The sequence below is a fragment of the Macrotis lagotis genome, chromosome 7, assembly GCF_037893015.1.
Source record: "Macrotis lagotis isolate mMagLag1 chromosome 7, bilby.v1.9.chrom.fasta, whole genome shotgun sequence".
NCBI classification, from domain to species: Eukaryota; Metazoa; Chordata; class Mammalia; order Peramelemorphia; family Peramelidae; genus Macrotis; species Macrotis lagotis.
The window spans coordinates 109,595,575-109,621,854 of record NC_133664.1 but is presented as its reverse complement, the minus strand read 5'-3'; the positions used below and the strand labels follow the sequence as shown (position 1 = coordinate 109,621,854).

At 36.7% G+C, this 26,280-nt stretch overlaps 1 protein-coding gene across 1 annotated transcript in view; it reads left to right on the top strand.

The window, feature by feature from the left end:
* Positions 1–24,665, top strand: part of IFT56 (intraflagellar transport 56) — a 76,282-nt gene extending 51,617 nt beyond the window's left edge. Inside the window, 6 exon segments of the mRNA XM_074193584.1 lie at positions 7,235–7,323; positions 14,281–14,364; positions 16,378–16,447; positions 19,059–19,165; positions 21,663–21,796; positions 22,242–24,665. Of these exon segments, the coding sequence (XP_074049685.1) occupies positions 7,235–7,323; positions 14,281–14,364; positions 16,378–16,447; positions 19,059–19,165; positions 21,663–21,796; positions 22,242–22,353 (596 nt within the window). The 3' untranslated portion in view covers positions 22,354–24,665.
* The last annotated feature ends 1,615 nt before the right edge of the window (positions 24,666–26,280 follow it).

The window sequence follows — 26,280 nt, the reverse complement described above, 5'->3', positions numbered from 1 at the left end:
TCTTTTCTGCAGTATTTTATACTCTTGACCACTCCCGTCTTCTAAACACTCTCTTTTCTGGGTTTTTATGAACTAGTTCTTTTCCTTCCTTTGCTAAATTCTTATCCGAGACTCTTTCCTTAGCTTCCCATTCTCTCTCTACACTCTTTCTTGGTGATCTCATCAGCTCCCATGGATTCAACTATCATCTCTCCAGGTCTCTCATCTCTTGAGTTCCAGTCCCATATCTCCATCTATTCAATGTCTGTCTCTGGATGATTTATCAATATCTCAAACCTAAAATGTATAAAACAGAATTAATTATTCCCCCCCCAAAAAAAAATCTATCCCTACTTACAACTTAGCTGTTTTTATGAGGATACCACTATTCTTCCATTTATCCAGTTTCTCAACTTAGGAGTCATCCTCAACTCCTCATTTTCTTTCTCCTCCCTATATCTAATCAGGTGGAAATACTGTCCCTTCTTCTTTATCCTATATTGTAGTCTGGCTTTTTTCAACTTTACCACAACCATCCGATTTAGGACCTTATCTCCTCTTTTTTTTTTCAGTTTTTTGCAAGGCAGTGGGGTTAAGTGACTTGCCCAAGGTCGCACTGGTAGGTTAATATTGTGTGTCTGAGACCAGATTTCAATTCAGATCCTCCTGACTCCAGGGCCAGTGTTCTATCCCTTGCACCATCTAGCTGCCCTGGACCTTAACTCCTCTTGTCTGTTATTGTAATAACTTAATTCGGCTCCCTCCCTCCAATATTTTTCCCTCTATAATACATCTTCCACATAGCTCTCAAATTAATATTCCTAAAACAAAGTCATTCCTAAAGAAGTTTCAGTGCCTCTTTTTTTTGGTCTCTAAAATAAAATAGAAATGACTCTATTTGGCATTTAAAGTGCTTTACAAACCTGAATGATTCAACAAAGTTGAATGATGAGGTCCAAAGCCAGAAAATTAAAAAGATAGTGAAAGGAAAAGAATAGGATGACCCTTTAAAAGGGTTTAGCCACCAAAGGGAAAAAGAGATATGGAATGAATTAGTGGGGATGGACAGATTAAGTGAGGGTTTTTTGAGGATGAGAGAGATATGGAGATTTTTTACTTCTACTGCAGTATTCTGTTTTTCCCTTTTTTGATCCTCCCTCAGGGGATCAAAGTTTATTGATTGATACAGGTTAATTAAATTTTTCTTAAGTGTTTCTACTCAATTACTATTTTTTACTTGTGTTTTCTTCTGGATATAGTATAATCTTCCATTATGACATTACAGTCATGCATTAAATCCCACCAAAATTCATGGTTACACATGTCAAATTTACCCCTTTTTTAGACCTCTGTCTCCTCATTTTCCTCATTATTCATGTGCAGTTTTATCATTGCTTCTCTTTTGTGTATTTTGTTTCCTATCTACTTTTGCTCTTCTTGCCTCTTCTAAAGGGAAGATCCTTTCCAAGGGGTTCTGGACCTTCATTAAATAGTAGTGATAAAAATACCATATGTTCCTCTGGGATCTATTGAAAAGAATTTAATTTAGAGATTTTCTTGCCTTTTCTAGAACTTTCTACTTAACTGTTGTTCTCTTTGTGAGAATATCTTTTGGAAAAATTCTAATATCCATCAACTTTGTCTCTTTCTTTATTGTTTAAAAATATTTTTTCAATAAACAATTGTTTATTTTCTTTCCTTCCTCCTCACTAGAAAAAAGAAAAACAAAAACTCTTGTAAAAATGTGCATAATCATGCAAAACAGACTCTCACATTGACCTTGTCCATAAGCATAAACATATATATATATATATATAAAATTTGGCCTTAACTATTTATCATTCTCACTGAGCCATTCATTTCTCTATTGGGGTGGGCAGTATGTATTATATGTCTTTTAGAATTGTGATTATTCATAGCATTAATCTGAGTATTTAAAATCCTTCAAGGTTGTTTGTCTTTATAATGTCATTGTTATTATATCAATAATTTTTCTAATTTTGATAACTGTGCTTGGCATCATTTGATTCCCTTCCTCTTTTCTCCAGTGAGATTAAGAGATGTACTGAACACTTAAGAAATGCTTGTTTCCTTCCCCTTCCTTTTTCCTCTCCTTGCTGCTTTCTTCAAAGCCCTTCCTTGTACCATAGCTCTTTTGCTCCAATAATTGGACTGGTCTTTATGAGTCAAGCTTCTTTTAAAATTGGCATTTCTAAAGAGTTAACCCTGAGGAGAACATAAATGTGAACAAGACAGGGTTTTTAATTACTGCCTTGTTGTGGCAGAGTGACTTGTGAAGCTCAATGAAACTGTGAGCTATGCCATACAAGGTTATTCAAGACAAACATCATAGTGGAGAGATCTATAAAAGGTGATCCACTGGAGAAGGAAATGACAAACCACTCCAGTGTCTTTGCTAAGAAAGCCTCATGGACAGTACTAAAATGATAAAAGAGATAACACTGGAGGATGAATCCCCCAAATCAGAAAGAGTCCAATACACTACTGGGGAATGGTGGGGGACAATGACAAGAAGCTCCAGTACAAATGGAGCAGTTGATCCAAAGATGTAGATGCATCTGGTAACCAAAGGAAAATCTGATACTATACAAAGTTTAAACAGTTGTATTAGGAACCTAGAATGTAAGATCTATGAATCAAACAGTAGATGGAAAGATTGAATATCAATATCTTGGATGTCATTATATTTAAATGGAGGGGAATGAATGAGTTTAATTCAGATGATCACTGTGAATTCTACTGTGAGCAAGAATCCCTTAGAAGAAATGGAGTAGGGGCGGCTAGGTAGCGCAGTGGATAGAGCACCAGCCTTGGAGTCAGGAGTACCTGGGTTCAAATCCGACCTCAGACACTTAATAATTACCTAGCTGTGTGGCCTTGGGCAAGCCACTTAACCCCATTGCCTTGCAAAATCTAAAAAAAGAAGAACAACAACAACAACAACAAATGGAGTAACCCTCATAATCAGTAAAAGAGTAAGAAAAGCAGTCCTGAGATATAATTTTTAAAATGACTAAATGTTATCTGTTTGAATCAAAGCAAACTGTTCACCATCACAATAACACAATTTGGAGCCCCAGCTATTGATACTGAAGAGGCTAAAGTTTATCAGTTTTATATGTAGGCCTAAAATAACACCAAAAAAAATGTCACATTCATCATAATGGATTGGAATGCTAAAGCAGGAAATCAAAAGATAATTGGAATAATAGACAAATTTAGCCTTGCAGTACAAAATGAAGCAGGGAAGACAAAGATAACTTTCTGATCATAATATTCTTTTTCAACCCAAAAGACAACTCTACACACAGACATCACCAGATAATCAACATAGAAATTAGATTGATTATATACTTTGCAATTAGAGTTGAAGAGACTCTATACAGTCAATTAAAACAAGACCTGGAGTTGACTATGGATTGGCTCAAATTGAAGAAAGTAGGGAAAAGTATCAGACCATATAGGCTTGACTTAAATGACTTCCACTTAAAGTGGAAGTGATGAATAGATTTAAAGGATTAGATCTGCTAGATGGAGTGCCTGAAGAACTTTGGTTATAGCTTAACAATATTGTATGGGAGACAGCAACAAAAAACATAACAAAAAAAGAAGAGCAAAAATTGTTGCCTAATGAGGAAAAGAAAATATGAGAAAAAAGGAAAGGGAAAGGGAAACTGAATGCAGAATTTCAGAGACTAGCAAGGAGAGAATGTTTTCTTAAACAATGCAAAGAAATAGAAGAAAACAATAAAATGGAAAAGGTGAGCCCTTTTCAAGAAAGTTAAAAAATGAAAGTTTCATATAAAATGAGCATAATAAAAGACAAAAATAATAGGGATTTAACAGAAGCAGAAGAGATTGACAAGTGGTAGCAAGAATACACAAAAGAATTACTGTATTTCCCTATGTATAAGATGGACACTGTTTCAAAAATTTTGAGTCTAAAAACTGGGAGTGTCTTATTCAGTGGTTGTAGTTTTTTTACTTGCATTTCCCACTTTTTCATGCTTGTTGTCTTTGCGCTTATTGTTTCACATTTGTTACTGTTATTTGGGTAACAATTTGTCACATTCTGCCCAGAAATAGCTCAGAAAAGATTTTCTTACAGTGCTGAATTCAAGTTCAAAGTGATTGAGTTTGCAAAAGTGAATGGAAATCATGCTGTAGAACATCAGTTTGGTCCTCCTTCAACTGAGAAAACAATCCAAGACCGATCACAGATAGAAGAAACCCAACTGAAAACGCCACAGCAGAAGACCATGAGAGGCAAGTCAGTCAAATGGCCTGAATTAGAGAGGGGAATTGAAGAGATGGATTGAAGAGCAAAGGGTCATTGGAATTCCTTTGTCCACAAAGATAGTTCAATATGAGGCAAGAAGAATTGCTGATGGAAAAGAAGTGACTGTTTTCAAAGGAGAACACAATCAAATTGGACTAAGCATGTGTCCACACACCAGACTTACCCAGGGAGTGCTTGTGATCGACCCCAGATCAGAACATAGGGAGGATAGCAGTCAGAGCCTCTTCTGAGCCAGTTATTTGTCATCAAATATAGATGAGGACAAGCTCATGGATGGGAGTTTTGACAGTGATGAGGAGTTATGTGAATTTTATGATGAATAAAACTTGAGTTCAATAACTTGATGTAACACTTTTTTTTTTCAAATTTCTGGCCCATCTTATTCATGGGGAAATTAACATCACAAATAACCATAGTGATGTGGTTATTTAGTCAGATATACTGGGGAAGTTAAGGGGACCTTGGGAAATATTGCTAACAATAAGGTTAATAAAAAGACTCTAACCTGAGCTATTCAAAACCCTAAAAAGTGCTGGACTCAATATACCTACAAATTTGAAAGGAAAGCACAACAGTTATTGCTGGATTAGAAAATTCTAAAGAAGGGCAATTGCCAGGAATGTTCAAATTACACAACAGTTACACTCATTTTACATGCCAGCAAAGTTAGACTTACTCAAGCTAGGTTTCAGCAATATTTGAAGTGAGAATTACTATAAAAGTAGGCTGATTTTCAAAGAGGCAGAGATACTAGAAACCAAATTGCCAATATTGGCTGGATTATAAAGAAAGCAAGGGGATTCCAGAATTCATTTGACTACACTATGTAGATCACAACAAAATATGGATTCCTCAGAGACAGGGGAGTATCAGATCATCTGACTTGTTGCCTGGGGTACCTATATGCAGATCAAGAATCAACAGCACCAACTTAGTGGTTAATGGAGTATGTCAAGGCTATATATTATCACCTTATTTATTTAATTTATATGTAGAGTATATTATGCAAAATTCCAGGCTGGATGAATCAGAAGCTGGTATTAAGGTTGCCAGGGGAAATATCAGTAATCTCAGATATGCAGACAGTGACAACAATGACAGAAAATGAAGAAGAATTTAAGAAACTTCTTGATGAAGGTGAAAGAAGAGAGTGCAAAAGATGACTTAAAGCTTAATATAAAAGAAAAAAGCCAAACCCCTCTGATCAGTAGAGGGAAAAGAAATGGAAGCAGTGTTAGATGTTATATTCTTGGGCCCAAAATTACTGCCCATGATGATCACAGCCATAAAATTAAATATTCGTTTCTTGGAAGGAAAGCTATGGAAAATCTGTAATATATATACTAAAAAGCAGAGGTATCACCTTGCCAACAAAGGTCCATACTTGACGTCAAAGCTACGGTTTTTTCCAGTAGCAGTTGTGAGAGTTGAACCAAAAGGAAAGCTGAGCACCACAGAATTGACATTTTTGAATTGTGGTGCTAAAGGAAACTTTTGAACATCCTTTAGACAGCAAGGTATCAATCAGTCACCACTTAAAGAAATCAGTTCAGGCTATACACTGGAAGGCCAAATACTGAAGGTGAAGCTTAAATACTTTGGCTACATAACAAGAAGATGGAACTCATTGGAAAAGACTCTGATGTGGGGAAATATTGAAAGCAAAAAAAGGGGGGGATGCAAAGGGTGGAGATGGGTAGAAGTGTCATGGAAACAATGAATATGAACTTGGATAGATTTTAGGATATAGTGGAGCATAGAAGGGCCTGGCTTGCTTTGATCCATGGGGTCACAAAAAGTGAGTTGAGTGACTGAATGACATAGGGGAAGCAAGAAATAACTACAAATATAATCTGAAAAAGAGTGTGTGTAAGAATGTGTGTAAGAGAGATACAAAACAAAATACTATATGATTTCAAAAAGAGAATGCATTTCTGATGAAAAGAATTTAGGGAAAGTTGACATTTAAAATGGGTTGTTGAGGCGGCTAGGTGGCACATGGGGTGGCTAGGTGGTGCAGTGGATAAAGCACTGGCCCTGGAGTCAGGAGTACCTGGGTTCAAATCCAGTCTCAGACACTTAATAATTACTTAGCTGTGTGGCCTTAGGCAAGCCACTTAAGCCCGTTGCCTCGCAAAAATAAAAAAAAAACCTAAAATGGGTTGTCTTATAATCTTTCCTAAATTATATGTTTCCTAGACTAAATTTCCAAGTATTGCTGTTTTCATGTTATTTTCTTAGTCAAAAGCTTCTAAAGTCTCTCAGTTTTCTCTTGAAATAAATCTAAAGACTACCTGGCATTCAAGGTCTTTCCTAAGCTGTGGGAAAGGCTCATCTTTCTGATTTTGTATCTGACTTTACTCACTAGCTGTGTAACCCTAGCAAGTCTCTTTATCCCTCTTTGCCTCATTTTCCTCATCTGTGAAATGGGCTGGAGAAGAAAATGGCAAACCACTCTAGTATCTGCCAAGAAAAACTTCAAATGGGGTCACAAAGAGATGGGCATGACAAAAAACAACTGATCAACAAGTCCTGTGGGAAAGAAAAACCTTAGCCAAAATGAGATCTGAGCATTTTCTTCTAGTCTATTCTTCCTATGTATTACTGGTCAAAGATGACTGTTCCTTGCTTCTGTTCCTCTTTCCTAATGCTCATTGTTGTCAGAGAGACTAGATATAGTAGCACAAGCTCACCTCAGGCATCACAGGCATCTGCAAATGAAAGTCTTGTGGATATTAGATACTAGAAGGAAAGAAGGTCATAAACAGATAAATTCAAGATGAGATAATTCTGAGTTTGAACATGTTAGGTTGTTTGAAGATTATGGAAAAATATCTTGACTGGCCTGAGTTATTTTTAAATTTTATAATCACCTAAGCTTCAGATCAAATGATACATTTGCCTTCTAAGTTGACATGCTGTTATCTTCTACAGATACAATACCAGGGAGACAATGCATGGCTTCCTGCTTCTTCCTGCTTCGACAATTTGATGATGTCTTGATTTACCTCAATTCTGTCAAGGTCAGTAGAGCTCTTTCAACATAGATATGTATAGGAAACTGCCTATAACTTATACTTGGGGGAAGATAGGACATCTTTGTGGGTGATTTCTTTACATTCATTTCTTTCTTTGCATTTCATTCATTTATTCATCAGAAAGAGATTTTGAGGTAAAGGGAAAAACTGATTTTATAGAGACTGTCTTTACATTGAAGAGAGCCAGCCTCTACACAGTCCTCAAATGCTGGTGATTAAATTCTTGAGAATCTGTCGTATGTGTCAGTAAGAAGATCAGTTTGGCTAAACTATGGGGAAGTATAATACAGTGTGTGGATGATGAGTTTGAAAACTTAGGTTGCAGTTACATTGTGAAGGATTTTAAAAACTAGAGGAGCTTACATTTAATCCTTGAGATTTCATGAGTGAACCATTGAAATATATTAAATTTATTTTATGTCCAATTTTAAAAAAATCTAATTTATAGAAATTCAGGAGTTAGGAAAAAATCAGAGGTCATTGTATTCAAAAATATATCATAACAGGAGTTCCTGCTACATGTCAGTCAATCAGCAAGCATTTCTTGTCTATTCTTTGCCTAGCACTGTGCTAGGGACACTAAAATCAGAAAATATCTATGCTCAAGGAATAGTCACTGAGCAGTGGCAGCAGAATGAGAGTTTGGAAGTGGCCATAAATTTGTCAAAGGATATGAATCTGAGTTCAAATCTGGCCTCCTGATTTCAGATCCAGCTTCAGACACTTAATGATTACCTAGCTGTGTGACCTTGGGCAAGCCACTTAACTCCATTACCTTGCAAAAAATCTATTTAAAAAAAGGATATCAGTGAAATATTGTTATTGCAAGAAAAGATGTCAAGGATGTAGCATTAACAGAGAGAAGAAGTCCAGAATGATGGGAAATTTGTTCTATGGAAAGAAAGGAAGTCCATCTAATAACTTACAAATGAAGTTTTGCTTAGCCATAAATGGGAAAGGGATTATTAGGGAAATTAGGAAATGATATTATTTGAGAATAAAGCATTAATTCAATTGAGCACAACTTCCTAGTGATATTTATGTGGCTGATCTGTGGTCAGAAGCCCAAGGAGGTGCTAAAGTCCTTCAGGCTAGATGTTTTTTTTATTTAGGCAATCAGGAAGCTCATGGCTTAGTTCTCTAAATCAGTTATATCTCTTTGGATACCTTTTAAGGAAAAACTCTTTGAGAATGAAAGATGAACAGCAATAAACAACAGCAACAAGGAAAAACTAGTCTACCCTAGGCTTAATGCATCTAGGCCTTAGGATATAATTCCCATAACACTTAAAAAAAAAGATTTCTTTTGATTGTCTTTTTAATCAACTAAAGCTTTGTAGTCATATATTTTCCCAGGAGATCCTTAGACATGTAAAATAAACTGACTTTAGTAGGATTACTAAGGGAATGAATCAAGGGAATGAACAGGTATCTAGCAGTTGAACAGATTGTCTGTTGGATTAATTCATGAATACCTTTGTATTTCACTGCTGCAAATCTAATCCTGTCTACAACTTTTTTTTGTCCTGTGTGATTTATATCCATGTCTTTTCATTAGTTCTGCATAATTACAACCCAAGGAGCCCTCCAAATGGACAATAAATTGGGCCTAGAACTAATAAAGAAAAATGGTAAGGGTTAGATTACATTTGAGAGATTGCACAAAATTATCAGCATTTCAGAACACAAACATATTAACTTACATTGGACTGCAAAATAGAACTGAATTGTTCAGGACACCATCTTGCTCATAGGTTCACTCAGGAAGTGAAATTTAGTTTACCTGTATGTGTATAAACATATATGTATTTTTATACATATATATACAAATATTTCAGTGCTTATGTATCTGCAAATATATACACACAAGAAATGACATTTTAGTAAGCCAAAATTTGTACCTGCATATGTATATTAACCTTCAACCTAATCACTTTGGAAGCCTGTAAACTTATTCTAGCAATTATGCCAATGTGTAGAACAACTTAAGAACTCCTCTTTTGGTTACCCTTAAATTCAGTTCATGCTCAAGTTGTCACCCATTATATCCATTATTTTACCCCAACATCTTGATATCATTGGTCAGCTTCACAAACAAAGGACAAACAACAACAATTAAAGCAGAAATCTTCAAAACTATTTGGTACTGGTTTAAAAAAAGAAAGGGGGGCAGAGCCAAGATGGCAACAGGAGAGGATCATCTCTTAGGCGCTCTTGCTCAAAACTTATAAACTAAGGACTCTAACTAAATTTTCAAGAGACAGAATCCACAGAGGGATGCAGTGAGGCAGTTCTCCAACCCAAGGTAACCTGGAAAAAAGCAGAAAGGCTCTGCTCCACAGGGTTAGTGGGGCGGCCTGCCAGAGTGAAGGAACTTCAGCCTCCCAGAGGCAGCCCCAGGGTGCTGGGAGCCACGGCTCTCAGCAGCCAGGGCAGTTTCCTGATCTACACCCCAGGGAGCACCAGACACAACTTGGGGGATCATGGGGGTACCTCTGCCAGAGTGAGCACGTGAAGCCCAGCCCTCAGAGCACTCAGCAAACAGGCCACAGCAGCCCAGATACAGGAACCGGAAGCAGGCAGAGCTGGTAAGCAAGAGCCCCCAGGGCATGAGTGGAACAGGACTCTGGGGTTCTGACCACATTCAGATCCTTATCACAGTCTAGGCCCCCCCCAATAGAACAGCAGCCCCCCCCCACCTCAGCCCTGTGGCAGAGGGGTACACTTCTGGTCATTCACAGACTAGGAGGGAAGACAGCCTCACATGCTGAGATCCTTGTGGAGGGTGTCCCAATAATACTCAGAAGCTCAGGAAGCACCCCAAACCCAGGCACAGGCTGGAGAAATGAGTAAGCAGAGAAAAAGGAGGAACACTATTGAGAAATACTTTGCCTGTGATCCCAAGAAGGATCAAAACACTCAGTTTGAAGATGAGGAAGTATAAGTTCCTGCATCTAAAAACTCCAAGAAAAACAAATTGGGCTCAGGCTATGAAAGAGCTCAAAAAAGACTTTGAAAATCAAGTGAGGGAGATAGAAAAAATTGGGGAAAGAAATGAGAGAGATGCAGGAAAAACATGAAAAAGAAGTCAGCAGCTTAGTCAAGGAGATCCAAAAAAAAAATGCTGAAGAAAATAACATGTTAAAAACCAGCATAGGTCAAATGGATAAAACAGTTCAAAAAGTTATTGAGGAGAAGAATGCTTTAAAAAGCAGAATTGGCCAGATGTAAAAAGAGATAAGAAAGCTCTCTGAGGAAAACAAATCCTTCAGAGGTAGAATGGAACTGAGGGAGGTTGCTGATTTTATGAGAAATCAGGACCTAATACTTCAAAACCAAAATAATGAAAAATTAGAAGAAAAAGTGAAAAATAAACTGATCTGGAAAAACAGATTCAGGAAAGATAATTTAAAAATTATTAGAATACCTGAAAGTCATGACCAGGAAAAGAGACTTGACATCTTTTTCGAAGAATTACTACAGGAAAATTGCCCTGATATCCTAGAAGCAGAAGGCAAAAATAGAAATGGAGAGAATCCACCAATCTCCCCGAGAAAGAGATCCAAAAAAAAAAACAAAACCCAGGAATATTATAGCCAAGTTCCAGAACTCCCAAGACAAAGAGAAAATATTACAAGCAGCCCGAAGGACACAATTCAAATATCATGGAACTGCAGTCAAGATCACACAGGACTTGGCAGCAACTACATTAAAAGCTCATTGGGCTTGGAATATAATATTCTGGAAGGCAAAAGAGCTTAGAATGCAACCAAGAATCAACTACCCAGCAATACTGAATGTCCTCTTCCAGCAAAAAAGATGGACTTTCAATGAACAAGAAGTATTTCAGATGTTCCTGTTGGAATGGCCAGAGCTGAACAGAATGTTTGATCTTCAAATACAGGACTCAGGTGAAGGATAGAGATTGGAGGAGAAGGGGAAAATATGAGGGACTTAATGATGATGAACTGCATGTATTCCTGTATAGAAAAATGATACTGATAATACTCATAGGAACCTCATTTAATAGAACAGGTAGAAGGAGCTTTTATAGATGAAGCAAAGGAGAATGCTGAATTTGAAAATATATTGTGGTCTAAAAATGGAGCCAATAGATAAAAGGGCAATGTAATGGGAGAGAAAAAAAGGAGAGGAGGAATAGGCTAAGATATTTCATATAATAAGATTTTTCTTTATTACACTGAGCTATTGCAATGATATGGAAGGGGGGGGGCAAAGGGGAATGAGGGAATCTTCGCTCTCATTAGAGGTGGCTAGGGGAGGAAACAGTATATATATATATATGTATATATATATATATATATATATATATGTATATATATGTGTGTATATATATATACACATTATATATATATATATATATATATATATATATACTCAATGGGGTATAGATATATGGAGTAAGAAGGAGAGAAAGGGGGACAGGGGGAAGGGGGGATGTGAGTGATGGAGGAGAGGATGGACCATGGTGGGAGAGTGGTCAGATATAACACATTTTCTTTTTTACTTGTAAGGGGCTGGGATTGGATGGCCTGTCTGGGACCATAGGGCCGGGTGGATGCTGGGCCTAAGGGGTGGTATGGGGGCTTGGGGCCTCTTGACCCCAGGGCCAGGGATCTGTCTGCTGCACCACTCAGCTACCCTACAGCAGAGTTAATGAAAGGAGAGAGAAAATATAGTACATGGTGGTGGAGAAATATGAAAGGAGGGAGTTGTGATCAGCAATGGAAATGGTGGAAAAATATGTAAGTAACTTTTGTGATGGACTTATAAAGAATGTGATCCACTCACGACAGAGCTGGTGGTGTTGGAATACAGACTGAAGCATATTTTTTATTATTACTATTTGGGGGGGCGGGGTTTGCAGGGCAAATGGAGCTGGGTGGCCTGCCTGGGGCTGCACAGTTCGGTGATTCTTGGGTGTCTGAAGCCGGATTTGGACCCGGGTGCTCCTGGCTCAAGGGCCAGTGCTCTGTCTGCCACCTGGCCCACCCCTACTATTATTATTATTTCTATTTTATTTTATTTTGGGTACTTTTTGGGGGGGTTGCAGAGCGGTGGGGTTGGGGTGGCTTTATGGGGTCACACAGCTGGGTGATTGTTGGGTGTCTGGGGCTGGATTTGGCCTCGGATGCTCCTGGCTCCAGGGCCGGTGCTCCATCCACTGTGCCACATGGCCATACCTACTATTATTATCATTATTATTATTATTATTATAATTTTTTCTTCTCTATCACACATGTGGGTCTATATTTATCTGTACAAAATAAGAATAAATAAATAAATGGAAAAAAATAGCAAGGTAGTCAATAGAATAACCTAGAAAAAAGTAGCATAGAGTAGCAGTGTTCAACAAAGTCAAAGATCTCAATTATTGGGGGAAAACTTTGTGATTGAACAAAAACTTCTAAAAAATTTTTCCAGGAGTTTTTGTTGAACCATAAATCATCTCTTATTAGTTGAATCATGATCAGAATGGCAGGATTTAGATTTAGACAAAAAATTTCACACTATATGGTGTAAAAAGTTTCAATTGGGTATGTGAACTAAATATAAAAAAAGTAAATCAAACAAATTAGAGGAGTAAGGAAGGAAATACCTTTAGTAACTATGGATGTGGGGTGGGGTACATAACCAGATAAGGTATAAAACAGATCAAAGAAGATCAAATGGACAAATTTGATTACATAAAATTCAGAAGTTTTGGGGGTTTTTTTTAGATTTTTCAAGGCAATGAGGTTAAGTGGCTTGCCCAAGGCCACATGGCTAGGTAATTATTAAGTGTCTGAGGTCAGATTTGAACCCAGGTACTCCTGACTCCAAGGCCAGTGCTCTATCCACTGCGCCATCCACTGCGCCACCTAGCCTCCCCATTGGACCTGGGGGCAGCAGTGAATAGAGCATTGGCCCTGGAGTCAGGAGTATCTGAGTTCAAATTTGGTCTCAGATACTTAATAATTACCTAGCTGTGTGACCTTGGGCAGGTTACTTAACCCCAATGCCTTGCAAAAACCTAAAAAAAAAATGATTGGAAACAAATGGGAAGGAATCTTTGCAGTGAGAAGCACATTTCTTTAATAAGGGTCTGATATCTAAGATAAACTTTAGAACTGACTAAAATATGTGAGAATTGACAGCCATTCTCCAAAGAATATGGACAGGTAGTTCTCTATGGAACAAATCTGAGCTACTGTAATTTAAAAATACTTCACATATGAAGTCAATTTTCAGTCTTAGTGGTCACATAGTTGTCTGGCCTTGGATGTGAACCCCAGGTCTTCTGACTCCAGACTCAGTTCTTTTGCTATTATGTCATTAAATATGTTCTAGCATATTTAGTATACACTGTGGAAACCCACCAAATTTTCTTAATCTTAAAATCAATAAATGGCAATAGTGATAAAACTGGACTTTATGTCTGACCCTTTTTTCACAGACTAACACATGGCATTTTGTGCCCACATCCCTTCATTCTCTCCTTTCTGTCTTCTTCCCAGCTCCCTGAGTTATCTGAAACTTCAGAGACATTGCAACCTGTTTACAAAACTCTGCTTTTATTTCCCATCTTTTTACCTCAGAGTATCAATGTATCTCTCCAGAGCTTCAAGTTTTCACTCACACAGATAATTAATAGTAGACCAATAGAACATACATAACCTAGTTATTTTATCCTTGTCCTCAAGCTCAGCAACATTTATGAATATCTACTAGCTGTTTTGGAGCTATGAACCAAGGTCTAACGATTCACTGTCCTCAAGGAGTTTTCAGTCCAATTAGGAAGCTTGGATAAACAAAATAAAGTAAAACAGAATGCTTCATAAAATCATAAATATGTTTTTGCTGTTATTTTTTATAACTTATTTGAAAACTTTATTTAGTATATTAATGTTCTGAATTATTTGCGTTTGGGCTGTTTTTCAGAGTTATTTCTACAATGATGATACCTTTAACTTTAATTATGCACAAGCCAAAGCTGCTACAGGAAACACCAGTGAGGGTGAGGAGGTAGGCATTTACTTTTTCAGAAGCATTGCTTTAATGACCAACAATTCCAGAGAACCCATGAGGAATCATGCCACCTATTACCAGATAAGGAGGTGTTGGACTTAGTTTAGATTGAGACATATTTTGTTTTGGACAGGACTGATGAATTAATTTGTTTTGCTTGACTATACACATTTGTAAAAGGTTTTGTTTTTCCTGCTTTCTCAATGAGGTGAAGGGAATAGGAAGAAAATTTGAAGATGAAGATAAAGTAAAATTGAATTAAAAAAAACATTGTTCTGAATACCTATATAATCCTGCTTTTCAGTTCGATTAGTTCAGTTCCCCTACCTTGTTCTTCCTTCTAACCCCACTCGTTCATTTACTGAGGCATTTTCCAATACTTAAAACTTCCATTTCTTGTCTCTACTTGTTGAAATCTTTTCTTCCTTCAAAGTACAGGTGTCATCTAAATAAAGGTGAAGCTTTTATTAATTCCTCAGCCAAAAGTTATCCTTCCCTCACATTTTCCTCCAGTTGTCTGGACCTTTCCTTAGTCTTGTTACAGTCTGACTAGGAAACATATTTGAGTACATGTGATATTGACCATGGTAGATTACAAAGCCTTCAGAGGGTAGATGAAAAATGTTGAATTAAACTAAATTCTGAATAAAGCAACCCAATTACCTCTAAAGAGTCATAGACATATTACAAGAGCAGTTTTATCTTTTTTTGTGTCAAGCAATTTTTCTTGTCAGTAGTCATATAAGAGTTGTTATCATTTCATAACTTTTAAAATGTGGCTATTTTCAAGTAGTTGCTGGGAGAAAGATGTTGTATAAAATGAGGTAGCAGTTATAGTAGGAATGGCCCTGTTGTGTTCTTTGAAGCTGGTAAGCAAACCATTTTTCTCTGAAAATAGAACTCAAGACCTATTTTTGGAGAATTTTGGAACATTTTGCAAAATACATTCAATCAACTCAGTAGCAGTAGCAGTTTAAAGTCCACTATATTCTCAGAGTTTGGGGGGGGGGTTGACAAATATTAATTTAACCCTGTTATACTGAAAAGTTACTCCCCTCCTCCAGAAGAAAATGAAAATTGCTGTCACAACTAGGTATATAGGAGATACCTATAGTCTCTCCTGGACTTATTTAATTATGTCTATAATACAGTTCTTAATAAGCTTTATTAATTTGTTTCCAGCCCTCAGTATATATGGAGGAAGGAAAATGCTTAAATCAGAGACAAGACCATAGCTATGAAAAGTGTGACCAATGGCCTGTCAGCTCAGGAAGAAACAGAGAAAAACAAAAGAATAAAATAGCACAACTATGATATATATTTTATAACAAAGATTCATAATAATAATCTTAGTCATTAAGCAGAGAATTATTTTTTAATTTCCTCTAAGAAGCTAAAGAATGTAGAATGCATTTGAGAGAGATTGCTATAAAAAGGGTCAAGCTAAAATTTGGTAATTTCAAGTGTTAAACCTCAATTATCTGGGAAAAGTTATTTATATGGAACATTTCTTAATTATATCATAGACATGATTGTTATGTGTTACTTTTAGTCCTCTTGATTTTGTTCTTCCCAGGCAGATTTAGAATATTTCTGGTCAATTCAGTTATACATTATAAACCAGGGATCACCAGGGTTATAAGGAATGTTTTCCCCCAGGGATCACGTAAAACTTGTCATGGGGGACATGGGAAATATTTGTTGGGGAAAAAAACTGTACTGTCCTCTTTATTTCTATCGTTGGTAAACTCTAGAATCTAATTTTTTTTCTTTTGAATAATGGATGTAGGATGTAGGAAAGTTTCTTGAAAGTCAGCAGGTCCAGGAAAGTTAGGAATCCCTGCTCTAAATCTAATCCCTACTCTTGTCACCTCGCCTTCATCACTTTCCCTTGTGGTAATTATGATAATAGAAAATAGTATAGTATCTCAAACCAAAGAAGGATGGTTAGGGCATAGCTGTTGTTATTGAAAATGCATTCTAGTTTTCATCCTGTCTATTTCCCCTTAGGTGTTCCTTTTGATCCAGAGTGAGAAGATGAAAAATGACTACATATACCTCAGTTGGTTAGCACGATGCTGTGAGTTATTTCCTCTTTTAAATGGAAAATGGGCGCCCTCTTCCTCAGTTTGCTCCTATTATGTAACCTTTCAGGTGGCAAACTCTCTGGCCATCCTCTAGTTGTGTTTCTTTTGCTTGTATAGTTCGAACTCCTTCAAACAAACAATTGACAAGTGATACTTAGAGTTTTGAGCTGATTTGAACAGGTGGACATGTAATCCAGCCCTCTCATCAAAAGCACAGACTAATCTTATAACTTGAGGTAGTGAGAACAAGAGCTTGAGAGTCAAGATGTGTGCTAATTCCTTTGTGATCCTGGGCAGCTCATTGAGAATAGTTTAATATGAAGTTGGGGGCCAGGATGATCTTTCTAGGCCTAAAATTTATAACCCCCCCCAATAGAATATAAACTCCTTAAGGAAAGGAATTGTTTCTTTTTTGTTTTTGCAGCCCCTTATAGTCAGTCTTTTTTTTTTTTTTAAAGAAATGAGGTTAAGTGACTTGCCCAGGGTCACTCAGCTAAGTAAGTATTAAGTGTCTGAGGTCACATTTGAACTCAGGTCCTCCTGACTCCAAGGCTGATGCTCTATCCATTGTGCCACCTAGCTGCCCCTCTAATAGTCAGTCTTAATAAATGTTGCATAGAACAAAGCTTTATAATGTTTTAGATTTCAGAATTGGCCATTGAATTCTTCTGTGCTGCCAAAGGGTCTAGAAGTCTCAATTTATAATATCCCTCACCATTTCAGCACTTATGAGACTGATAGTCTTAGCAGTTAATTGCTCATTTTTACCTTAATTGAATGGATTCCTGAAAATTCCATTGGAAAGGGTGGAAAATTTTTTTCAAAAATAGCTATTTAGCCTGCAGTTTCCTAACTTTGCCATAAGGTGGTGATCCTGCATTGCTGAAATGAAAAAAAAATTTACTAAGAATAACATTAACCTGCTCACTGACCATTCATCAGTAGAAACTGAAAAATAAGCAGATTATTATAGTAAAGGGGAAAAAAAGATTCTTTGAACCATCTGAAAAGGAAATTGGTGAAATTTGGGACTTATAAATAGTGGGCATTACCTTTTATCAAAGGATTATCCCAATTTTTTTAATAGTACCATAATTGTTTTTTTTTTTCCTCAAGGCAGTGGTGTTAAGTGATTTGCCCAAGGTCACACAGCTAGTAAGTGTCAAGGGCCTGAGTTGGATTTGCACTCGGGTCCTTCTGACTCCAGGGCTAGTGCCCTATCTTTTGAACCACCTAGCTGTCCCATGTAATCATCCCTTTTAAAAACCATTGCTTTTCTCATCCCTCTTTAGTTCAGAGTTCTTAGAGCTAGCCAAATAACACTGAGACAGAAGAAGAAGAAGAAAAAGGACAGACCAACAGGGCCTTGTGAACATTTTAGAAAATAATATCTTGAGAAGGAAATTTAAGAAAAATGATATTCCCTAATATTACATAGAGGAGGGAAGAAACATAACTAAATGGTTCTGGTCATGGCATAATCTACATTTCAGATAAACTGAATATAATTAAGAGCTGATTATACTCCTAAGAACTTAAACATTTACCAATAAAGTCTGGGTTAAAGACCCCTGCATCTAGTATAAATATCTCATTTCATACATGAGGAAATACAAAAGTCCAAGATCCCAGGCCCATATAATAAATTGCAGAGCTAGTCCTAGAAAATAAATCTTGTGGTCTATAGTGTACCATATCTTCTCTTTAGGCCATCCTGAATAAGTTATGTCAGAAAGATTCATTGATGTTTGTTTCAGTAAGTCAAATATAGTGCTTTAGATTTTTTTCTTTTAATTTTTGTAAATATGTTCTGAATATGATCTATACATTTAGAGAAATCTTGTCTAAATTTTTGTTAAAGTTTGGTTTGATTAATATCTCCTACCTATGCAGAAATAACTTCTTACAGAAAATGGATGCTGAACTGAGGAAGTGTTCAAGTTTGCTTGGTACCAGTGGTAATCAAGCACAAAAAAAAGAGGATCACAGCCTATAAGAAATTATAAACGTGAGAGAAAGAGAGAGAGTGTGAGTGTGATTGTGAGAGTGTGTGTGTGTGTGTGTGTGTGTGTGTGTGTGTGTGTGTGTGTGTATGTGCACAGAGGTGTATTGCATGATAAGATAGTTAAGTGGCAAGCCATTTGTGGAGTTAAAGGAGATCATTTAAGATCTTAACTGAAATGGATTTCTGACTTCCAGAGGAGAATAGTATATAAAGAAAAATGATTTATGTTCAAGACTGACTTTTAAGTACATTTTAAGTAGAGTAGAACACTTATCAATAGTAGTGTCATGTATAAATGTTACTTCCTCTCTCTCTCTACATATATATATATGTATGTATAAATACACACACACACACACACACACACACACACACACACACACACTTGTCGTCCCATGGTCCCAAAAGTCTTAATATAATTTTAAGACTTAACTACTTAAAATCTATATTTAACTTTAAAGGCTTCAAAATACACTAAAACTTTTCAGAAATTTTGTGTATTCTTATGTGAGATAATGATGAAGTCTATGGTATGGAAAAATTGCTTCATAAATGAATCTATGTACTTTTCAAAACATAAGTTGTGCTTATTTTTGCAGACATTATGAATAAGAAACCAAGGCTAGCCTGGGAACTCTATCTGAAGATGGAAACATCAGGGGAGTCCTTTAGTCTTTTACAACTCATTGCTAATGACTGCTATAAGGTGAATTTCTATTTCCAGGCTGAGTTGAAGGGAAAATTGGGGATAAGTATTAACTGCATTGTTCTGTATAAGGCAATATTTTCTTCAGATGACAACATGTGACACCCTGGCTTCAGCCTCCTCAAAAGATCATTCACTTCTAAACTGCTCATATTCTGGCTTCTGATCCTGCTCCTATACTGAAACTAACCCTTAAAGTTATCAACAATCTTTTAACTACTCAATTAAGTACTTGGTGATTTTTTTAAATCAATTCTCATTTTCTTTGCCTTTTCTGCAGCTTTTGATAATGTTGACCACTCTGTCTTTCTGGGTTTCCTTTTTCCTTTTGACTTCATAACATGGTTTTCTCCTTCAACCTGTATGATTGATTGCTCCTTTCAAGTCTACTTTGCTGCATCATACTCCATCTCCAGTCTGTTAAGTATGGGTTTCCCCCAAGACTTCTCTGTTCTCTTTCTATCCCTCATCAGCTATCATAAATTCAATTATCAACTCTGCATTGATGATTCCAAAATCTACATATCCAGGTCTAATATTTCTTCTGAATTCTAGGATGCTTTGTTGGCATCTTAAATTCTCAATATATATACAAAAATAGAATTCTTTTCTCCCCCTTTATCTACTGCACCAAAAAAAATTTTTTTAGTTGTTTTGTTTTTGTTTTTTTTTTTTTTGCAAGGCAATGGGGTTAAGTGGCTTGCCCAAGGCCACACGGCTAGGTAATTTTTAAGTGTCTGAGGCCGGATTTGAACTCAGGTACTCCTGACTCCAAGGCCAGTGCTCTATCCACTGCGCCACCTAGCCACCCCTACTGCACCAAAATTAATGGAGTTTTTGGTGAGAATCCCAGCTTACCAGTCAGCATGGTTTGGAACTTTGGAGTCATCTCTTCCTTCTCCCTTACAACCCATGTTTAGTCAGTTGCCAGGTTTTGCCAACTCTATTTTTTTTTTACTCTGTTACCATCCTGGTTTAGGCACTTGTCCCCTGTCTAAACTGTTTTAATAGGCTCCTAATTAAGCTCCCTGCTCTCTCTCTCTTTTTCTCTCTCTCTCCTCTCCTCTCCTCTCCTCTCCTCTCCTCTCCTGTTCAACCTCCAAAGAGTTGACAAAAATAATCTTCCGAAGACACAAGTATGACCTTGTAACTCTGCTGCTTAGAAACATTACGGAACTTTAGGATGAAATAGACTCCTTAGCCTGGCATTTAAAGCTTCCACAATCTGACTTTATTTTACATTCTTCTCTATCATACACCCCTTATTCCAGCTAGGCTGGTCTGCAAACTGTTCCTCACCCTTAGCATTGTATCTCTGCTCTCATGTGTTGGCACAATTGTGTGCCCCATGATGGGAATACATTGCTTCCTTAATCTCACCTCCCCAAATATTCTTTTTCCTTCAAGGTTTGGCTCAGGTGCTACCTTCTGCATAAAACTTTCCCAAAATCCCCTAGTTGTTAATGTTTTATTTTCCTCCTCACTTCCCTTGTATTTGCTTCTCCATTACATGTTTCATGTACATGTTTCGTTCCTCAGGAAAATGGAAGCTTTCTGAAGGCAGGCAGTACTTTGTTTTTATTCTCATATCTCCAGTATCAGTCACAGTGCCTTGCATGCTTATTAATGAGTATGTGTTATTAAATCATCAAGTTAACAGGGTAAAGAGAAGGTTTGGGGAACATGAGGGAGTTGTATAGGCACAGGGAGAAAAGTCAATAGAAATAATAAAAGTACAAATTTAAGAGAAAGTGGGAATGATTTATGGAGCTTGATTGCAGAAGGCATCAGAGAGGTAGGAATAATGGTCAGCCTTGCCAGGTAAGAGAACATCCTTTCCTCAGAAGCAGTAAGAATAAAGGAAAGGATGATTAAAAATATAAAAGACTTTGAGCTACAGAAGTGGGAAGATAAGAAAGTTCAATTAATATTCTCATAAAGCCAGAGTCAAGGCCATCTGCTGGAAGTGAACTTAAGTGAAATTAGAGTTAAGTCCTGGTAAAAAAGAAAAATTAATAAGAAGTGTAATTAACTCCTAATAGTAGATTTGTGTACAGTGTTCCTAAGGTTCCCACAGCATGGTGATAACTGTTCAAGTAGTATACAGGCTTGATGGCCATCATTTTGTGTGTATATTGATATTAATTCTATTCTCTGAAACTCTTGAGTGAACAAAAAATAATTTATGAACCATTTATGAAAACAAGAGACTTGTAACAGACTGTATTGGAAATTTGTAGTTTTAAAAGTGTAAATTCATTCATGCAAATTAGAAAATAAAATTTTTTCTTGGAAAGCTAGTGCTTAGTGACCAAAATTCTGATTTTTTTGTTCTTTCAACAAAATGTTTATAAAATTGAAGCAATTCTGCCTCCAACTGGGAAGACTAATACATATAAATGTCATTACCTGTTTACCTAATTCATAAAATTCCTCCTTTTCAAAAAAAATCATTGCCTATAGGCTTTTAATACTTTTTTATTTGTGTTTTATTCAGATGGGGCAGTTTTACTATTCAGCCAAAGCCTTTGATGTCCTGGAAAGACTGGATCCCAACCCTGAATATTGGGAAGGCAAGCGGGGTGCCTGTGTGGGCATTTTCCAAATGATATTAGCTGGCAGAGAACCCAAGTAAGTGATCTGTTCACTTTAAGCTTATAAAGTCATTAGTCATCATATGAAAAAATGGGCTAAACCACCAAATAGGCATATTGTTTTTATAGTTATGTTTAGAATTTAGAAAGAAATAGAATTGCATCCATTATATTAACAAGACCAATTAAATAGCCTCAGGTATGTAGAATTGGCTTCAACATTTGCATAAATTTTACATAACTAGGTATTAGAGATCTTATTATTTGCAATGTAAAAGAGGTTGGGAGGCCTTGGTTAAGATTGCTTCTTGCTTTCTGAACTATGACTACCCTAAAAGGGGTAGGCCTGATACCTGCTGCCTTATCTCTCCAAACCAGGGAAAGAGTGAAAAAAGAACCTGTGGATCTAGAGGAAAAGGTGGTACATATGGGATCAGGATGTGGAAATTGAAATTTTTTTTCCTTTCATATCATTTCCTCAGAGAGACCCTTCGAGAAGTTTTGCATCTACTGAGAAGCACTGGTAATACCCAAGTAGAGTACATAATTCGAATCATGAAGAAGTGGGCCAAAGAAAACAGAGTTCCTGTCTGAGATGGCACCATCATGGTCATCATGGTCAAGTTCAAAGGAACCGGATATATCCTTGGGGAAAAAAAAGTTTAGTTTTGATGTAGAAAGCAGGATGGATACTACCTTTGTGGATATTTTCTTCCTGTGCATCTGTGCTGAAGATCAATGAACCACAGAGACTGAGCTTTCTGACAGCAATAACACCTTAGACTTTATTAGTGCCTTTCAAAGAACTCAAATCACTCTGTATAACATAAACTTATTTTTAAGAGAAAGTATGGGCTACTTTCTGTCTCTACCATAGAAGAGTTCCATGGTACTGTCTCCTTACTGCAATAACTTTTGGCTTCTAGGTCATTGATGATCAAGGGTGACCATCACTTGATCTTCTATCTTCAGCTACTCATATTTTTATTGTCTTCTTGATTTCACATAGAAAGCTTTATAAATAAAACATCCCTAGCATCTGGAAGAACAGTGCCTATAAGTAAGTGCACTAAATTTTGAATGACCATGGTCATTGAGCCCAAACATGATAGAAAACTTAGTTATGTACAGATCACTATTCTAAAAGATTGAATTTCAGGGTGGCTAGGTGGCGCAGTGGATAAAGCACCAGCCCTGGAGTCAGAGTACCTGGGTTCAAATCCGGTCTCAGATGCTTAATAATTACCTAGCTGTGTGGCCTTGGGCAAGCCACTTAACCCCATTTGCCTTGCAAAAAAAACAAACAAACAAACAAACAAAAGATTGAATTTCTAGTGACTAAGTGTAACAGAAGAGAAAAGATCAATAATTTTTTAAATAGTATGCATTCTAGGAAATTCTTAGTGGAACACCTCTAAATATATTCAGGAAACAAAATTTACACATTTCTTTACTACCCCTATGTAGATTAAACAACAAAGATGCCTTCATTTCAAGTGTTCATAGGCATCCTACTGAACCAATATCACATCATATTAGTAGTGTTTCAAAGATGTTTGTATATATAATAGTCTTATTATTGTAGCAGTTTGATATGAGCCATGGATTACTGATTGTATAGATCTCTCTCCAGTGAGGATTCCCTAATGGATGAATTCTAGGGATGTGGTCGGTGTTTTAGGATTTCTCACATCTCATATTCCTAAGCCAAAAGAAGAGCTTAAACAAGATAAGACAATTCCTAGTCTTGTACTTCAGAGCCAAAACCCAAAGTAAATGAGTAGGATGAAGCTAAGAAGGCAAAATTTGAAAGGAGCTCTTCTTAATTAGCGCTTTGTGATAGCCTCTATTCTAGCTATCTATCAAGCCCCTTCTATCAAGTTGGGGAATAGGAAAGAAAGATCCACTCTATTCCCAACTTCCCACCCTGACTCCAGTAGGGATCATCAGTGGGGGAGCAGAAAGGAAAGACACACTATTCCCAACTCCCTAACAAAGAATCCCCATCTTCCTACCTGGCTCCTATGGGGACAGGAACATGCTAGCGGAGAGACCTGGCTGCTGGGGGAATAACAACACTCACTTCAGGCTTCTACTTTTCTGGAGGTAAAGTCCTCTATGGAGATTGCATTCAGCTTCCTTTCAGTATCATTAAGGCTTTTTACTAGATTGAGTCAATTGTGACTACCCATGAAAGTAAATGGTTTCTTGTAATTCAATTTAATTTTAAATAATTAAACCACATATGTCATATATTGAAGCACTTTTCCCACCATTTTGTAGTTTTTGAAAACTGGTTCTCACCATTCAAGGCACTATCCACAACTTATCTGGACAGAACTTGAATGTAATCTTCATTACTTTTCTAATCCTTACCTTACTTGAATGTTAGAAAACACTAAAATTTGTAAGAGATCAAAGTGGAATTCTTTTTGATAGCTGCTAGAAATGAGCATTGTCTTCCAGTCAATAGCCGATTCCTTAGTTTCCCAGGTATAGTTTTTGCTAGAATGGCTTGCCTGTTGATGACAAACCTATATCTGATTAAATCTAAGGGATTAGTTCGGACTGTCCTTTTTTGACTTTTTTTTTTTAGGGACACATGCCAAAAAAACTTTCAAACTTAAAAATGTTACTTGTGAAATGGTTTGAGAAATTCTAGGAAAAGGACTATTGGCAAATTAGGCAACTATTGTTCCTGTCTGGGATCATATGAGGGAAAGAGGAAAGTATAATTTCCCAGGCTCAGGAATACAATATTTATAGTGTATCTCAGAACATTGCATATCAGTGTATAGATATAGCATACTCAAATTAAAAAGAAATCTTTTCACTGTTTTTGTACTTTAAAGATATTATTACATCCCTCTGTAATATGTCTTAATTAAAGTTCATTGTTTGACTTCTGTTTTAGTATTTTTATTGAGTCTTGTTAGGATGGGGAACTAAGTACAGGAACATTAGCTGCCTCTCTTCCTAGGCTGCACACCAAGAGAAGAGCCTGAATATAGGACTCTAAAAATCTTTTAAGTTTAAGAGGGTTTGTCTGCTAAGAAATACAGTAGTTCTTGTGGGTCTAGAAAAAGTTTTGTGACTTGATTATCATTTTAGTGATTATTCCAGTTTAAAATAGACTGAAGTTATTTATTCACAGGTATTAGATTATAGTGGGTCAAGGTGGGGGGGGCGGTCATTGGCTACCATATCCCCTGTGGCTTAGATCTTTTCCCTCAAGCTTCAGTCTTCAGCCCATTTGTGTTCAAATCCTGAATTTGGCCATCCTGACTCAAGACCTAGAAGAGAGTTGTGAGAGGCAGAATTAAGATGTGGTATATCTGGAAGAAGTACAAGTTCTGTTCCACCCCAACTCTTTCAAACAAATATCTGAAAAGTTCTCCATTCTGAACCCTCTTGGGAAAACTGAAGAAAAAAATGATTAAATTTTATTATTCGATTTACAGGCAAAGATAGCTTTCAACATCCATTTGCAAATTCACAAGTTCCACATCTTTCTATCACCCTCCCATCCCCCCAGCCCCCTGATGAACAATCCATCAAAAGTTGTACATGTGCATTTGTGTTTAACATATTTCTTTTTTATTTACTTATTTTCTTCCAAATGCACATGTATATTTTTAAGTTATAAAATTTCCTTCCACCCTCCCTTCCCACTCCCCTCCCCTCAGTGGCGAACAGTCAGGTTAATATTGTATATATATATTTTTGATAAGCATGATAAACAGATCAATCATTTTCAGCATGAGGTGTTAGGATTAAGGGAAAGAGATACATAAGAGATCATTTTTATAAAGTTTTCATCAGATTCTGAAGGGTTGGTTTTTCTTTTTTTGCTTTGTTTTGTTTTTCTTGCTCTGGATGGGGATAATATAGTCTCTAGCCAGTCTAATACAGTTGTCCTAGCTCTTTGAACTGCTGAGAGGAGAGGAGCTGCCATTAAGGTTGATCATCTCACAAAGTTGTTAATGTGTACATTGTTCTCATGGCTCTGTTCCCTTCCCTCAGCATCAGCTCCTGTAAGTCATTCCATGCTTCTCTAGAGTCCAACCATTTTTGATTTCTTAAAAAATAACAATATTCAATAGTATTCATGTACCATAACTTATTTAGCCATTCCCCAATTGATGGATATCCCCTCAATTTCCAATTCTTTGCCACTACAAAAAGAACTTAAATGAATATTTTGGAACACATGGGACTTTTACCATTTTTTATAATTTCTTCTAATGACTTAGAGTTGGAATTGCTGGGTCAAAGGGTATGAACAGTTTTATTACTCTTTGGGCATAGTTGCATATTGTTCTCCAGAACAGTTGGATCTGTTCACAACTCTACCAGCAATGCATCAATGTATCAATGTCCCAATACTACCACAACCTCTCCAACTTTGATCATTTTCCTTTTTCTCATCTTGGCCAATCTGATAGGTGTAAACTGATACCTCTTTGTTGTTTTAATTTACATTTCTCTAATAATGATTTGGAGCATTTTTCATATGATTTT